General features: G+C 45.5%; 1 protein-coding gene across 6 annotated transcripts in view; it reads left to right on the forward strand.

The window, feature by feature from the left end:
• Window positions 1-18,011, forward strand: part of COL16A1 (collagen type XVI alpha 1 chain) — a 129,851-nt gene that overhangs the window by 38,545 nt on the left and 73,295 nt on the right. For all 6 annotated transcript variants that reach the window (XM_035121180.3, XM_035121183.3, XM_035121185.3 and 3 more), the window contains exons 6-11: window positions 1,120-1,395; window positions 4,345-4,425; window positions 5,696-5,830; window positions 10,983-11,036; window positions 13,804-13,839; window positions 17,476-17,502. In XM_035121180.3, the coding sequence (XP_034977071.3) occupies window positions 1,120-1,395; window positions 4,345-4,425; window positions 5,696-5,830; window positions 10,983-11,036; window positions 13,804-13,839; window positions 17,476-17,502 (609 nt within the window). The remainder of the gene's footprint in view (window positions 1-1,119; window positions 1,396-4,344; window positions 4,426-5,695; window positions 5,831-10,982; window positions 11,037-13,803; window positions 13,840-17,475; window positions 17,503-18,011) is intronic.

The following is an 18,011-nucleotide window of genomic DNA, read 5'->3' on the forward strand; positions in this document are numbered from 1 at the left end:
AGGGCAGAGCAATGGATCTGGCTGCTTGCTTCCCACCTGAGCCATTTTGGCAGGTGGGAGGAGCCATTATTAGCTTTTTTTTCCCTCTTGAAGGTTCCTCTCCCAGGTGGTTTCCTGGACAGGGAAAGCAGACTCCAGCTACTTAAAGTTTCAGTTTAATCCTCCAAGCATTGATTAATCTTAACTTTTATTAGACCCAGGAATTGAGGGGGATCTGGTTCCCCACAAACTCATAACAATATGGAATATCTCAAATGGCTAAACTAACTGTTTTTCTCAAGAAGTTATTTCAGAAAACATGCTGATCTAAGTTAACGATGATAATAATAAAGCATTCTTCTCATTCCTCTCTGGAATAACAGGCATCGAGACCACATTTATCTTTCTGTGTTCTTTATGATAATATAATTATATTTTATATCTGTCACTTCCATATATATATAATATCACAGACAATATTATTATTATTAATAATAATAATAAATTATTTATACCCCGCCCACTAATTTCTTAAAGATTAAAAGCTTCCCTAAACAGGGCTGCCTTCAGGTGTCCTCTAAAAGTCTGGTAGTTGTTTTTCTCTTTGACATCTGGTGGGAGGGCGTTCCACGGGGTGGGTGCCACTACCGAGAAGGCCCTCTGCCTGGTTCCCTGTAACTTGGCTTCTCACAGTGAGGGAACTGCCAGAAGGTCCTTGGCACTGGACCTCAGTTTCTGGGCAGAGCGATGGAGGTGGAGACGCTCCTTCGGGTATACTGGACCGAGGCCGTTTAGGGCTTTAAAGGTCGGCACCAACACTTTGAATTGTGCTCGGAAACGTACTGGGAGCCAATGCAGTATGACAAAGATGCCACTTGTGTCATGGGATCTGATGGTCTGCAACATTAGATTTGACCCATTTCATAATGAAGGATGTCTGGTCCAGAGGGAAGACTGCCCTGGCAAAAAAGAATCATAAGTCTTCTCTCAGCTTGCCTGCTGCTGCCACAATCCTAGTATCTCTCTGTTTAGTGTGCTTTCTTCATCTTTCTGTCTCCCTGTCTCCCCTCATGCCTTTCCTCTCTGGCTCTCTTTCTAGAACATTCTCATAGTCAGCGCCATCTCCTTTCACCCCCTCAGCTCTCCTTGGGGATCAACAGCAAAGAGCAGAGCCTGGAGTTCCAAGCCAAGGGCCAGGACAAGGACTTTGTCAGCGCCATCTTTGCCGGCAAAGGGGTCTCCGCCCTTTTCGACTTGAAGTGGCACAAAATGGTCCTTAGCATCCAAAGCCAAGTGGTTTCCATCCACATCGACTGCAGCTACATCTCCTCCAAGCCACTGCAACCCCGCCGACGCCTGGCCAGAGAAGGCAACGCATTTGTTGGATTGGATGCTGTGCAGGGTGCTCCTGTCACAGTGAGTCATGCTGGAGCTTTGTGGGCAAGCTGTGGCAAGCGACCCATCTCTCCCTTTGGGGCTGCTTGGCCTTTTCTCAAACCTAGTCGGGCTCAAACACACATTGGTACCTATGAAGAAACCCCCAACTCTAAGGAAAGTTACTAACGTTTTTTAAAAGTGTTAAGCTTCACCGGAAATCTCTCATAAACTTTCAGGTTTGTCCTGGCATTCTACCGTAGGTGACATGCATACTGTCTTGGATTCAGCTCAGTACATAACACATACTTTTTGCTAATCTTACATTTCTAAGAAGAAAGAACCTCCAAATTGTCCAAAAGTTCACTTTACACAAAATTCAGTTCTATTGAAGCTTCCATCTGTAAGGGATTGTCCCTCACTCCCCAGCGAACAGGAGTTGGTGTCAAGATTGAGGCCACTAAGCTAGATCGCCTTTGAACTTCAAGACAAAGTTATGAGCTAGGCTGATTTTCTTCTTTGGGGGTTTCCTTTTTGTGATTTGTGTCAGGCCGATGCAGGGATGCAGGTCAGAGGTTCCCCTCCTCTGATCTACAATGACCCCCAGCAGCTCTCTCTAACCCTAACCCAATCCTACCTGGAGACAATACGGATTGAACCTGGGACCTGCTGCATGCATAGCAGATCTTCTACCACTAGACAATCTGCATGGTGATAGAGCAAGAAATGACTATAAATTTCCAGGAAGAGATTTCGAAACGCTTGAGCTGATCAGCCAATGCATAATTAACAACAAACTAAGCTATTTTGGTGTAAGTGCATTCTGCAATAAATCAGGGAGCTTTAGCAAATCTTGTTCTAAGCCAGAAGCCAGCACACAAAATTCTTGGGCAAGGTTTGGGGTCTTAACAAGGACTACTGCCACCACCACCAGGCTGCTATGTCCAATAACACTGGTAGGGACATCCCTGGTCACTTCTACTCCCGCTAGCTGCTTCCCAGCAGCAGCTAGAACGGACTGTGGGGTGGCCTCGAACATGAGAACATAAGAAGAGCCTGGCTGCTGGATGAGCAAAGTCTCTCCCAGCCCAACAGTTTCTTCTCACGGTAGCCAATCAGATGCCCCTATGGGAAGCCCATTAGTAGACCCTGAGTGCAAGACCACTACTCTCCCCAAAATGATCAAGGGGATGGAGAGTGACACCCCAGTGAGAAAAGGCTGCAACATTTGGGACTTTATAGTTCAGAGAGAAGGCCAGCAAAAGGTGATATGATGGAGGTGTCAAAAAATTATTCATGGCATGGAGAAAGTAAGGGGGGGGAATATATATTGGATGAGGCTAATAACAGTTACAAGCCATGATGGTTATGCTGTACCTCCATGGTTGGAGGCAATAATGCTTCTGAATACCTGTTTCTGGAAACCCAAGGAGGGGAAAGTGTTCTTGTCTCTCAGATCCTCCCTGCAGTTTTCCCACAAGCATCTGGTTGGCCACTGTGAGAATAAGATCCTGGACTAGAGGCGCCATTGGCTTCATCCAGTAGGCTCTTCATCCATTCTTATGAGGCACAGTGCCTCTACTATTGGAGACACTACATGGCCATCATGGCTAATAGCCATGTGAAGCACTTGGTGTTGAGTGGAGCTCTAGGCCTGAACCCCTGAACCCCTGAATTTTAATTATGCCATTTCCCAGAGTGTGTATGTTGGGAGCAGGGCTGGTGAAGTAAAATGGCGGTGCTGGGAATTCAGTAATTTGGGCCCTGTGCAATTGTTGAGTTAACTACTGAGCTGTTAGAAGTTTCAGAGTTTTGCTTAGACTCCAGATACATAGAGTATGTCTTTGTGGGATTTCCCTATAGCCAGAAGGCAAATGATGCCATAGCAGCCTTGCTGACATTAAGCAGGTCTAGCTCTGGTCAGTGCCTGGGTGGGAGACTGCCTGAGAACCCTCATGTATCGTGCCTTAATTTCCTTGATAGAAGGAAGGTGATATTTAAATGCAATAAATTAATAGATGTACCAACCCATTGGACAGGTTTAAGCACAGTTTCACATGTGCCAGATTTCAGCCCCCAACCCTGACCCCACCTCTGCTTCTAACTGCACATCTGTGGGTTAAAGCAAGAGGTCCAAATGAGGCAATTACCCTGCCAAGGATTTCTGATTGTTCTCTCTTTTCCTATAATGGAATTGGGAGTGACAGTTCCTTTTTGGAGAGGGGATTTCTCTCCCCACACATTTATCCCACTGTGGCAATGCCACTGGGGAATTTGGAGAAGCACCGAAGAAAACATTTCACATACACTATTTCCTCTTTCAGAATGTGTGACGTTGTTTTCTTCTTAAGTAGAACTTTAAAATAATGCTGCTCCAAAACTCCTAGGCCAACATTTAAAGGTGGCAATTTGTGCCTACCTGATGGCCTTGAGGGGAAATGTGCTGCCTGGAAGAGGAGATGTCCTGAGGATAATATATAGAACCTCATTCTCAGAACCAAGCCCAAGACCTGCCAACCCTTCACCGGAAACCATTTGAGAGGCAGGTATCTGAAAAAGTACAGACAATTGGGAAGCTCACCCTGCTATTTCTCTTGCCCAGAAGAAGCTTGTCAGATGTGGTGGAGCCTGGTAGGTATGTCACTGTCACTTGCTGGGTGGGGAAGATGGCATGGAGGCTGCAGATGCATTGGAAAGGGGCATCAGATTGGCTCTGCCAATGCATTTTCACTGCACTGGTCTCCCTGCCACCTTTGCCCTCTCCTTCTTGGGAAGCAACTGGGACACAACTAGTGGGAAGTCAGCATAATGACACCACCCCACCTGGTGAGCCACTTCTGCTCATTCCTCCAGTGGGATGTGTACTTGTACCACTATGATTTCCCATGCTTAAGTGAAGGTCTGGTTGAGGCCTCTTCTCCAGGATCTGAAGAACCAGGGTGGATATTGAATCTCCACCCTATAACAGTTTGCTTGTTTCTTTGTTTGCAGTTTGACATTCAGCAGCTTCACATTTATTGCGACCCAGCCATGGCAATGCATGAGGGATGCTGTGAGATCTCTGATAACGGGGTGAGTAATACTGCAGATATGCAAAAGCTGTCATTTCTGTTTATGTGTGTGCTCCTGCATTTCCTCATGCTGAGGTTGCAGGACTGAGACATTTATCCACAAAAGATGTCAGACAACTTTTCTAGGGTTGAAAGCACTGCTGTTTGTTTTGCAGGTTTTTATTATCTATAGTGATGCATCAGGTTCCCCATTCAAAACCACAGGCAACAGCAGCAATTGATATAAATCTGATTCACCACTGTGCATTGTAGCAACTTGTATGCTATGCTTTTTTGGGGTGGATCTGATAATATGTTGGCACCTGCTGCCTGTTTGGGATAGTTATATGAAACAATGTCGGTGTGGTTTTTGCTTCAGAAAACCTTCACTTTCAGGTCTATGCAGTCATTCCCCTCTACTGGCTTGTTCTCAACAAGCTCTGATCTTGTTCAAATAGTACAGCCTCATTGTGCCCATAAATTCAGTGGTGAGGAACCTCCTGCTCATGGGCCTAATCATGCCTAGGGGAGGCAGTCATAATTTGGCCCTCAAGACTGTTTTCCCCAAACCACATCCCACAGATGCCCCACACCTGACACCACACGTGACATCAGGTGGGCACCTCATAAAGGCACGGCTTGCAAAAGAATACTCAGGAGCTTTAAATGTAATCCTGTTTGTTCTTTGGCAAGCAGGGCTCACTGTCAGCACCAAGCAGCTGATTGGGACTGAAAGCTAGCAACTTGGAAGTTGCCACCTGATGACACACCTGTCAAAATGGCCCGTGATGGGTGAAGGAAGTGAGGATCCAGCCCACCAGGCTGAAAAGTCTTCCCACCTGAGCCATAAACTTTGATCTCCCAGTTCCTGGTCTGTCACTAACCCATATTTGTTCCCATGCAAATTTTCTGGGGCTCCCCAGACACAACCAATTTGGGCAGCAGTAAGAAAAAGAAAAATTGTAAGTAGACACAGTGCTAGGATGGGTGGAGCCCAGTTCCCTTATACGGAATCAAAACTACCTCCTTCCTGATCATTGGAGTGATAATTTTGTAGTTTTAGGGGGGCATGCAGATCAGTCAATGGGTGGCTTCTCTACCTGTGTGTATGCAAGTGAGTGCATGAGGGAGTGTAGGGTGCCTTGCAGCCCCCAGAGATTGGCCAAGGATAAAATCAACCCTTGGACCAAAACAGGTTAGCCCCCCTGCTATAAGCCCCAGGCCATGCTAGTCCATGAAAAGTTAACTGCCTTGCTCACCAAAGTTATTTCAATACTTTCCTATTTCATCAGTGCTTTCCCGAAGCATCTAAAACTCGCCGGGATGTGGAAGTCATGCAAAGCAATGACCTGATAGAGATCAATCCTCAGACTGAAGGCAAGGTCTACACCCGCTGCTTCTGCTTGGAGGAGACCCAAAGCAAGCAGGTGAGGAACACCAACCAGCAAGAAAGAACTAGCATAGCCCAGAGCATGGGCAGCCAGCATGGTGCCTTCCAGACATTTGGAACTACAACTCCCATCTGCCTCAACCAGCATGGCCATTGGTCAAGGAGGATGGGGGTTGGAGTCTACAACATGTGGAGTGTACCACTCCAGTTACTCCTGGTGTAGAGCTATGAATCAGGAAGCCCCTAGCTCAAATCTTGTTCCTGTTGTGAAGTCAGGACATGGCTATAAGCAAACCTCTCAGTCTCCCATCTGGGGGTTGATGATGCTGTGCTTCCCTGAAGAATTGTAATGGTTATGACAAGCTAAAGTATATGGAGCATTTGTAAGCATTACATAAGACAAAGTGTTATTGATTTGAAATCCTAGTCTGGAGAATTCCATTTACTGGAATTGTACAGCCCAAACTGTGGAAATATGGGGTAGTTGTGGTTCATGGGTTTTTGTTGCATGTGTACAGACAGCACAGATGTAAGAAGGCATAGTTTTCTTTTTCACCCTGCATTTGTTGCTTTTAGCACTGTTTCCGTTCCACTGCATTTCATCTTCTGCATAAACTGTTATTCTTCTCACTGTCTGCTGTGACAATATTGCGTAAATTATGTAAATTCCATCTTGTCATTATGTTATCCATTCATTTCAATGTAAAGAAAACATGATGCAAACAAGAGAAAATGCCATCGATTTTGTATCATTTGCAGTCTGAAAGCAGCAGCAAATAGCAATTGCATTTGCTGGATTGATTTCCATTCTGGACATGGGATGAACAAGTAAACATTGGCAATTTCTAGTCCTGTTTCTCTCTAGCAGGCAGCTAGGTTGATACGATGTGATTAAATAGGATGGATTTGTGTGGAAAGAATTTTATTGTGGAAGAAAAGCTGTGAGATCATTACTGAACAACCATTGCAATGTTAGCCTCCGTAAACAACACTGAAAACTTCCATTGCATGTGCTTAGCCATGTTCTCCAATATCTTGCTGCCACCCCCAGCACCTGCCTCCTGAGGCAGCTGGTTCACTCTGCCTAATGGTAATGGTTATGTCCAATCACATTGTGTTGGACATAGTACCATGGCATTGTTCCATTTACTGTGTGATCCCTGATGGGATGGGATCACCCATGTAACCATTACCAGAAGCAGTAGTCAGGATAAATAATGGCACCCAACAGTTTAGAGAAAAAGATAAGTATTTGGGAGGGGAAATTGCCCATCAAAATAAGTACTTTTGATCCACAAATCGGAAAGTTGTAGAGACTCAGTGCAGTCTTAATCCTCTGCTGAGATAGATTTAATGGTCCAGCTGATGGAAAACTAATTTGCCTGTTCCCACCACCACTGTAGTATGGAATAGAGAGAGCATTGCTGGAATTAAACACCAGTCATCCGTTCAACATTTGCTGGGAATACATTTGCTACCAATTTAGGGATTTTATTTTTCACTGTCACATCCTACTGAGAAGAAATACACATCAGAGAAGGGACTGGGAAGGGGGGAGCAAGAGGTTGCAATCCAAACCATCTGAGAATACTGCCAGCCAGTTGTGCGCTGACATGATGGATAGAATATGGAAATATTTACATCCCTGCTCACCAAAGATGGTTCTTAACATTTTTTTAATACAAGAACATGATATAAAAGGAAACATCAGTACAAAAGCAAACCACAACCTTAGGCAGATTAAAAACAGCAGCAGAATTGATTAATCAATCATTTGAACACTTTATTATTCAATCACTTGGTACATAAACAGTTTTTTTTACCTTCTCCCAGAGGTGCAGCTACTGCTTGATTCCTGTCCTATAACTTAAGTTTTCTTTCATCTGGTGAATAACATTCCTGTTTTTGATAGCTCAAGTGTAGGCATTCATATCTGAGATATGATTAAATTGTGCTTCTTTTATTTACATAGAAAAGCCCCATTTAATTCAGCATATCTTGTAGAGGCATTGATTTGGTTTTGAAGATGAATTGTAGGGCCAATAGATGCTTACATGCAGATGATTTAATATTAGCTTAGGCTACAGTCCTAACATGCTGATCCTTGTGGCTGAAGGGGGTTAGGAGGCAGCAGATGCACCCATCTGCTGGGCTACGTCTCTGTGGGACTCAGTTGCCCTGGAAGCCCCAATCCCAGCCACAGAAAGTGGTGATGTTCCTGCCAGTCATAACCAGCATAGGACCCCAAAATGATCTGTAATAGGTCTGAGTCACAGCAGGGCCAGCCATGGATCCACTGGAGTCTGAACCAGTCCATTTAGCAGAGAGGGCTCCTGGAACTGGCATGGCTTTGAAAAGTCACTAAAACTACTTCCCACTTCTTCTGCCCTGGCCAGCAAAAGCCGGCAGGATGTGACGGTCAACCCACCACAGCACTCTTAGTGAGTATATGCTTTTGCGTGCATTCTTCGGTTGGAGAACTGCACCATAATTTGTGTGTGCATTTTGAAGGACAGCTGCCTGTCTTGTTTTGTGAAGTGGGTAGATTTGCATTAAGATGCAAACCAAGCTGGATATTCCCCTCATCCTGAAGTGGCATGGACATCCTTGTCCAACTCTAGATAAATCTGACCCCGGGGCATTTTGTTCTGACTTGCCCAAGGAAGAAATGCTGAACTCTTTGACTTGGAACTGCCTTCTCCCACACATGGGCCCCCTTTCCCTGTTGCTCTCCTCTCCATCCTTTCATTGATGAGAACACAAGCCTCATTCATTCACCCTCTGGGACCAAAACAAACCTGCCTCATTTTTTCCACAATATTTAATGGTGGTGATGAGGCTAGGCTAAAAGAGCCAGACTGAAGAGAAATGCAACAAGAGCCAGAGGATAGAAAACGGACCTTATCGAGAGGTGAATCTTGACAGGATGGAGCAGCAGATAAGTGGGAGCGGGGAAAGTATTCCTACAAGTGCAAGGGTGTGTGATGATAAGCATCTTACTGGGTTGGGAGAAAGAGGCCAGGGTGTTAGGCCGATGTGTAGGCGGACTAGTCCCTGGATGGTTGAAGTGTAGGTGGATCTATGGCCCTTATGACCTCCCATAATCCGTGGCCACCAGCCATGCTCGCTAGGGCTGATGGGAATTGTAGTTCTGCAATATCTGATGGGCCAAAGGTTCCCCAGTCCTGACTTAGAGTGATGTAGAGACAGGCATGTCGCTGCTGCACAGCATGTTCCAGGGGCAGCTGAACACGGTTGGAATGTGAGAAGAATTTACTGGAGACTTGAGTGGGTTTTTTTTGCAGTGCTTAGATGGTGCAAAAGGGAGCAAACAGCCCAGAGACAGGCAGTGCTGATACAATCAAAATATGTGTGTGAGAGCCATTTGGCAGATAAGGGGTATCACTCTCTGTTATAGCCTCTGATTTGAAGGCAGCAGGTCCTCAGGGTTCCTGGCATCTCTGGCTAAGGCTGCAAAAATGTTTTGGCTCAAACCCTGGAGAGTGATGGGGTGGGTGGTGCTATAGAGCCACCCTCCTGACACTGGCATCACTGGCATTGTGTGAGTCAGGCAGGATGGTGGTGAGGTGGGGCTGAGCAGGTACCCCAGTGAGAGTGCCAGATTGGCTCTGCCAGGGTGCCTAAACAGACTCTGCCCAGCCCCCACAAGGTCCCGGTTAGCAGCAGCGATTCTGCTGTCAGGAGAACCTCTCTTCATCAGCCGCTCCTGCCTTGAGGAGCAAGACTGGAGAGCAAAACGCAAAGATGGGTGACGGAGGAAGTCACTTGACCTCCTGAGCTTCTGCCATTTCATTTCTTGTTTAACACAGGAAACTGAATTAGTACAAGTCAGACCATCCAGTTCAGTACAGCTGTACCTTGGAAGTCGAACAGCTTAGTTCCTGAACGTTTTGGCCCCCAAATGCCGCAAACCCAGAAGTGACTGTTCCGGTTTGGAAGCTGAAGGTCTGACGGGGCTTCCATGGTTTCTGATTGGCTGCAGACAATAAGAAGTCACACTTTGGTTTTCAAACGTTTTGGAAATCAAAAGGACTTCTGGAACAGTTTACGTTCGACTTCCAATGTACGACTGTACTGTCAACACTGAATGACAGTTTCTCTCCAAGGTTTCAGACTAGGGATGCTAAGCCCCTTGGGGAAGGGGCATAGCCCAGTGGAGTGCATCTGCCTTTCATATAGAAGGTCTAAGGCTCAGTCCCCAGCATCTCCAGGTAAGGCTGTGAGAGCCTCCCTGTGTAGACAGTACTGTACAGTATTACATGGACCAATGGTCTGGCTCCATATAAAGGCAGCTTTGTGTGTCCTGTGTTCAGGCAGGAGACCTTCCCAGCCATACCACAGGGTGCCAGGATTTGAACTTGTGACCTTCTGCAAGCATAGCAGATGCTCTATCACTGAACTGTGGCAGTGCACTTCCAGATGCTGCGATAAGCACCTGTTAAATGTTAATCTTAGTTCTCTGAACATCAGCCATTTTCTCCAGCTGCTGGCAACCTTCCCTCTTCACTAGAAGTGAAGGACGGAAAGAAGCTGTTTTGGCCCGCATGGAAGGCTTGCTACATGGGAGGGAGCATGAGAGCATCCAGGAGATTTGTGGCTTTAAATGAGGATTGGACAAATTCACTATCATTGGCTACTAGCCATGATGGCTAGGCTCTGCCTTCACAGCTGGAAGCAGAAATGCATCTGAATACCAGTTGCTAATAACCACAAGGGAGGGGAAGTTGCTCTTGTGCTCAGGTCCTCCTTGCAGGTTTCCCACAGGCATCTGGTTAGCTACTGTGAGAATAGGAAATAGGATGCTGGTCTAGATGTGTCCCCTTTGGCCTGTTCCAGCAGACTCTTCTTCTGTTCATATGCTAGAAGAATGGTTTGTGGACTTTGTTGTTGTTTAGTCGTTTAGTCGTGTCCGACTCTTCGTGACCCCACGGACCATAGCACGCCAGGCACTCCTGTCTTGCACTGCCTCCCGCAGTTTGGTCAAACTCATGTTCGTAGCTTCGAGAACACTGTCCAACCATCTCGTCCTCTGTCGTCCCCTTCTCCTAGTGCCCTCAATCTTTCCCAACATCAGGGTCTTTTCCAAGGATTCTTCTCTTCTCATGAGGTGGCCAAAGGGTTTGTGGACTACTAACCTACAATACTGTCTTTTCTCTGCTCTCTTCTAGGAGGAGGTGAGATCTTCTGGAATGGTTGGTGTGAAAGATGGCCAAGGTGACAAGGTGAGGAATCATATATGGAATGTGAGTTAGTCATTTTGCTTACATAGGTGTAGCACCTAAGAAGAAATTGAGCTACTGATCAGGGAGACTCCAGTTCTGACCTCTCCTGTCATGAATTTTTGAGTCCTCGTGCTCATAGGACAGTAAGACCAATCAACCTCATAGGGCTGTTGTAATGTATGTGGGGAAGGGGAGGATAGTTAAAAAGGTTTGTTTGAACCATGACTTGGTAAGTATGCTCTTTGATATATTCAGCTTGAGACAGTGTTGAAACATCCTTTTTGCATTTTTTTTATTTGTTTTTAAACAAATAAAGAACAGTGTTGAAACACTGACACAGAGAAATATCAGAGGGGAAGTTGGAAATGTGGAATTGAAGGAAGGACAAAAGATCTAAGGTACAGAGGAAAAGCTGAGTGTCATCAGCATATGGGTAGTATTGAAAGCCACAAGAATTTTATACAAACGGTTGAAATTCTCATATTGGATTGTGAGAATGACATTTTACAAGGCAGTTTGAATTCAATTTCTTTTGAATGGGAACATTGGCAAATGACCTATGGAGAGTTTTGTAAGGTGTTCTACTTTGGAGAGAAGTTTCTCAAGAAATTTCTCCAAGTACACACACACACACACACACACACACACACACACACACACACAAAATTTCTTTCAGTGGTATTCCAGACCTTTAGGGGCTGAGAATCAAAACCCTGCTTGTCCCTGCTTACCATGTAGTACTTAAGACTTCATTGATGCAAATCCTTTCCTGGAGAGCTCTCAGTAAACGGTTCCTTCTGAGGGCTTCTTTGTATGTTCCAGACTCCTGAGCTATCAGTGCCTAAAAGGAAGCAAGCAAAGCCTTCTGCGCTCTGGCACTTGTTATACAGTCAGGAATTGTAGCCTTCATAACATGCCTCTGCAGTTGCTGCTCCTTGTTCAGACTATTCTGGATGCCATAGTCATCCAGAAAATTCTATTGCTGACATGGATATTGTCTTTACATTGATGCCATCAGTTATTCTGAACCCACAGATGCGGGGGGGGGGGGGGGAGTGTTGTATAAGTGTAGGTAAAAGAAGACCTCACTTGCCAAGGACCAAAGGAACCTTTCCTCCAAGTCATCAGAACTCTTCTGATTTCACTTCTATGCCACCACAAAGAAACAAAAACAACCTCGGCTTAGTCCTAGGACAAGCTTTAGAAATTATCAAAATTAAGTTAAAAAAATGCACTTGGATGCATAAACCTTTGCACAATTTTGCCAAGGTGGGATGGGATTATGAAGGGGGTTGTGCAACTGAATTCACTGGAAGAAAGGGCAGCCTCTGCACTTAGTTCATGTCCCACTGAAAACAATGAAGAGCACGCCTAAAAACGGTTTCTTCTAAATGTGCCTGAATGCACATTATGCTCAAAAGCAAGGTGATCTATGGTGCTCTGTGGAGTTTATGTGGATATCTGAGCTCACAGGAATATTGTGCTGAAATAAATGGGCAGGTTTCACATATCCCAGCCTTACACCTTACTGGTGTGCTGGATATACCCAGAAAAACATCTGTGCAATTTCCACAACATTCTGACATCCCTATCAACAGTGTGTAAATTTGCATTCCAAGCACCGTTCCTTCAGTTGCCCCCCCATTGCACGGAAGCCGCAGCAGCCACCAGATGTCTCGGCCTGCCTGGTTTGGCTTCTTTAGAGCTGACCATCCCATGGGAAGCATCTCACACTTAACTGGTTTGGTGGAAGGAAGCAGTGGTCAAGCCACAAACCCTCACATATAATAAGAGTCTTTCGCTGTGCCCAGAAATTTGCCAGGGGAAGGAGACAGAGCCAGCTGCCTTTCAGACAACTGAGTCCCTTCACTAGCTCACTTGAGGCTTCCACCCAACACACCCCCTTCACTAATAAGCTGCTTGGCCTGTATTTGGGAATGGACTATAAGAGGGTTCAAACTGATCATATTACAAGGGAATCAGAGAAGGTATTTGCTTAACCCCCCCAATGCTGCATTTTAGTGTTTTCCCGATTGCATTAAAAATAGCCAAAGTTTGATCATTTGTGTCACTGCCCATCATACTGACAGTCACAAAAATGCATAAACATTACAGAGTGATTGATAGTTAAACTGGTAGATGGATGAAAGAAGTCCTTGCCCACGGGGCGTAAGTCAATGAATGAATTTATCTAGTAAACCCACACATGTTTGCAACCAAATAAAGCAACACTGCTGAAGAAAAACATTCTCCCCTGACCCTTGATGGACCCTTGCACTACATCACCATAAACATGGTGGTCCATCCTATGTGAGGAAAAAGCAGAGATGCCTTTCTTAAGATGGTGCCCACCACATACTGATTTTTAAATTACTTAAATTCAAAGCAAGTTGCTTTTTTAAAATTAAAAACTGCTATCCAATTCATGGTGGTGTCTTTTGAATTGATCAAAATGTTTTAAATGTCAGCTCTTCAACCTGGTGCCCTCCAGATGTTTTGCCTTGGTGCCTGGGGTGGATGAAACTTCCCATCCAAAACATCTGGATGGCACCAAGTTGTAGAAGGCTGCAATAACTAATTGCTTGGCTGCTAGTCAATTAGCTAATACAGCCTTCTCTATTCTCAACTCACCTGAGGAAAAGCCTGCACTGAACACAGAAGGATGTACTTCTGAATAAACATGCACAGAACTGCATTATAACTATTGCAGCTTTTATTAGAAGGCATCTTCCTTTCTAGTTTTTTAATTGTTTTGTTCTCTTTGCAGTGTCCCCCATGCTCACAGAAGTCACAGCTTTCAAACGTAAGTCAAGGGGCTGCTGTTAATATCACATTGATTTTCTAATGAGCTTTGGATAAGGCAGGCTGGTGGATACTAGTTCAGGATGTCTGTTCCTGCAGGTTCAGGAAGCAACATGGGCTCTCTTTAACTTCCGGAAGTGGGATCCATGCATTTGTGGATTTGTAAAAAGGAAAAGGAAAAGAAAAAAAAGCTCCATAGGTCCAGTGGGCAGGAACTCTGGTCCAAGAGTAACCGTTCATGGAAAACTGTTAATTAGGCAGGAGATAAGTTGAGCTGGTGGTCAAGAAGGCAAGGTCATGCTCAGAACAAGAAAGTACTCTGGGCTTGGCATCTCTGGTTGCCAACTGGATATTCCATACCCACCAACATTCCTCAGATGTAAATAGGGACATTTCTTACTCCTCTCCAACTGAACCTCCTTGATTCTGCTGAGCATTTCCTATGAGAAGAAGGGTAAGGCAAGACCAGCCGACCTCTTAGGGTTGTTGTAACCCCACAATAACCCCCCACTTTTTTAATAAAAAAAAGCCCAACAATTTTGCTTGTTTTCAGGGTTGGCCAAACACTGCTGGTACACTTGGGAGCATTGTCCCACCCACATCCCTTTCTTTCTGGTGTTAGTGCAGCATCTTGACTGTTTTGCTGCCCCAGCTGCAATTGTAGTTGAATGTGCAGTTCGCCAAATTAGAGAAGCAACTGATGTAAACTTCTAGTTGTGAGCGATGTTGAAATCACCTGACACCACCACCCCCCACACACAGAGACAGACACAAGGCCTCTAATGGGACAAGGCTGTATTCTTAGATCCTTCCTCATTTGGCAGCCTAACTGCTGACTCAAAAGGCTTCTCAGCAGCTGCAGAATTGTAACCTCAACAGGGACCATTGATTCATCCATCGATTCATTCATCCCAGTGGCGGGTTCCTTCCCCGGAACCTGGATTTACATCTTCTTTCTCCCCTCCCCCCCAAGTCCTTTTACCTGTCCCAGTTGGCTGAATATCCAACTTTGTCTGCATGCTTTCTAAAATGAGCTGTCTCCATGATCCCACCCCCCATCCTTCCACCACTTTCCCCTGTTCCTTCTGGCTTGCATCCACTGGAACATCTGGATCACTGAAGAAATCTGTGATGGCTTCCAGATGTCAGCAAGAGTTCCCATGGCAACAACTTTGGCACATGGAACTGCAGAGGATGAAAGGAAGAGGTGGGGAGGAGAGGCTGCATCAATGCTACTCTTTTCACTTTTCCCTTTCATTGCTACTTGGTTGCTGTTCTGCAGGACTAGATGGTGGGACTGCCAAGCCATTGCACAGGAATTTGTGGGAGGGGAAGCCACAGATCCGAGTCTTGGTGGCTTGGCCAGTCCCTTTTAGCCATTACTCCCAGGGAGTACTCTAATGGGGACCCTGTGGCTTGACCCTCAACATGAACTGAGGGACAGGGGCAGATTGGTGTGAGAGAGAAAAGGACAATAAGAAGCTACCTTATTCCAGTCAAATCATTGGCCCAGCTAGGTCCATATTGCCCAAACTGAGTGGCTTCACAGAATTTCTGGCAGGGGTCTTTCTCAGCCCTACCTGGAGATATTGGGGGTTGAACATGGGACCTCCTGCGTGCAACACATGTGCTCTGCCTCCCTTAAAAAGTCCACTTTATTCCATGTCAGGCCATTTGTCCATCTAACTCAGGATTGTCTACAATGACAGGCAGTGCCTTTCTTGGTAGAAGACAAGAGCCCTACCCAGCCCTACCCAGAAATGCCCAAGATGAACAAGGTGTGGTGTTTTGGTCCTTCTGGCTTGCCATACAAGGCTCAAGCCCTGGGCTCTTAGTTTCCATCTGCATTACAAGCGGCAGCTGGCTGCATGACTTTCCCCTCCATAACCATATTGTATTAGAGTTCCTGTTGTTAGAGCATCCTCTTTGTGGCCTCTCCTTTATGATACTTCTGCATGCAGAAAATGTGCTCTGCTGCCACTGAGAGCTGCCCTTTCCTTGACTGCAGGCTCTGATCTCCACCTCCAGACTTTTCTTGCTCCTAGTCTGAAGGCAGCCAGCATCTGACATATTAAGAGATTCTTACAAAGGCCACCAGTTCACTCTTAATGAAATGTAAGGTGCTGAATCGTCTCAGCAGCCCTGGGCCACAACTCCTCCCTCCCAACTTGTGCACAACAATATCTCTGAACTTGGTAAGCGCCATATCTCCATGACTGAGCCACCGTCTCCTGCTTGTAACCTTGGAGAGCCCCTGCCAGTCAGTGTAGGCAGTACTAAGCTAGATGGACCATTGGTCTGAGTCAGCAGACGACAACATCTTATGCTGCTAAATAACCAGTCTGTTGGTTAGCCTGAAAGCTCTAGCAGAGACCTGAACAACTTATGATGCTTGGTGAGCTGATTGCAGACACTATACCAGACTTGTATTGTGGTGGGGAGGGGGTTATATTGTAGGATTCTGCCCACCCTTACATTAGGGTTAGGATGAAGTGGAATGCACTCTGGGCATGCTCAGGGGCTGCCTTTTCACAATGGTGACCTAAAAATGAGCTAGGGCTTGTCTTCCCCCTCTCAGATTAAGCTCAAGCCACTCTGAAAAATCAGGCTTTTGAGTGACATTCTCTGTTCTCTGAAAGATGCTTAAAGCACTCAATCTCGTGTGACTTCCAGCCATAAGAATAAGTTTGCCTCCTCATGGACCTCCCTCCTGGCAAAGGGGGCCCTGCTGAGTCAATGGATACAGCAGCTGCAGAATAGTAACTTTTGACAGGGGCTCTTCATTCATCGCAGTGGCAGCCAATTTTCCACTGGTACGTTTTAAACTGAAAGTCAAAGCTCAGGGTCAATCTTTACTTCAATGTGTGAATGTGTGTGTGGTAGGGAGGGAGGGAGGGAGGGAGGGAGATGCTGTTTGTTTGATTACATGGATAGAACATATGTGTGCCAGAACCATCTGCAGCAGGTCTTGAAGCGGAGATGTCCAAGGAGTCTTGAACCTGGATGCCATCACACTGTCCTGACTAGAAGAGTGAACAGCAATGAGACTGGCCAGCCCCGATTTCCTCACTTAGACCCACATCTTTTAGCATCTCCTTCTCTTTGCCACAGATTACCTCCTTGGATATCCACTTCGCCTCTCATCTATGTAGCTATGCAGACATCTTGCCCCTAACTTTAGCAGGCAGACGGAGCCCCATGGGCCTGACCCAGCCACCAAAGCCTATGACTAGTACTGGCCTCCATCTTCTCCGTCCGTTTCTAGATCCTTTTTCAGGTTGTTCCAGCAGCGTTTATAAGAGGCCCTCCCTCCCTCAATAAGACACCTACATTTTCCATCCTTGCAGCTTGACTAACTTTTCCATTTGTCTTTTCCTTGGGGGAAGGAGGAAAGAGTTCCTCTCCATCTTCTTTATGGCAGCCTCTTAAGTTTGAGGTCTGTTATGTTACCTTTTAATCTTCTTTTCTCTAGGCTCACGTTACGCAGCCCCTGATAGTTTTAACGTTTTGTCGGCCTGGATACTTGCTTTTCAGTCTCTTCCCGTTTGACCTGATTCCTCCTTTTACTTACTCTTGGCATGCAGAATGTTCATTGAGGCATCTAGCAGGTACATTAATTTTGTTTTTATCTCTTCAGGCCACGCTGGGTCCGCCGGGCTTAAAGGTAAGTCTTTCACCTTAGCAGAATCCCAAATGGTGGTGGCTGCTTTAGGCTCTACATACCTAATGTTTTGCAGTTAACATTCCTAGAATAATTGGCTGTCTGGCTTGCCATCACTAGTAGGGCTAAAGAGGACTGCTGATCACTTTGCATTTCCTTTTAAAGCCTTCTTCTGATTAGATTAAATAAACAAACAGACTACAACATAATAAGCATGTAAATTACCTTATCTAGAACGTCCCCCAAATTGTAGTGCATATTTGTGTATTGATACTAACAGGCAATAATGCAGGCCATGTGCTCAGACGACAACCACTTCTTTTCTCATTGTTACTAGAGATTTGTTATTTTCTCTTACTGCTTAATTACTGTCATCGCTTAGAGGTTTTTGAATATTAACCAGTTTATAAATGCTTGTATTGTTAACTGCAGATACTGCACACAATCCAACTTCTGTCATTTGCGAATATTTTTATTTCAGGAAGTTTGTAATTATTTTAAGGTAAGGGATG

This window comes from Zootoca vivipara, chromosome 6, assembly GCF_965207765.1.
Source record: "Zootoca vivipara chromosome 6, rZooViv2.hap1.1, whole genome shotgun sequence".
NCBI classification, from domain to species: domain Eukaryota; kingdom Metazoa; phylum Chordata; class Lepidosauria; order Squamata; family Lacertidae; genus Zootoca; species Zootoca vivipara.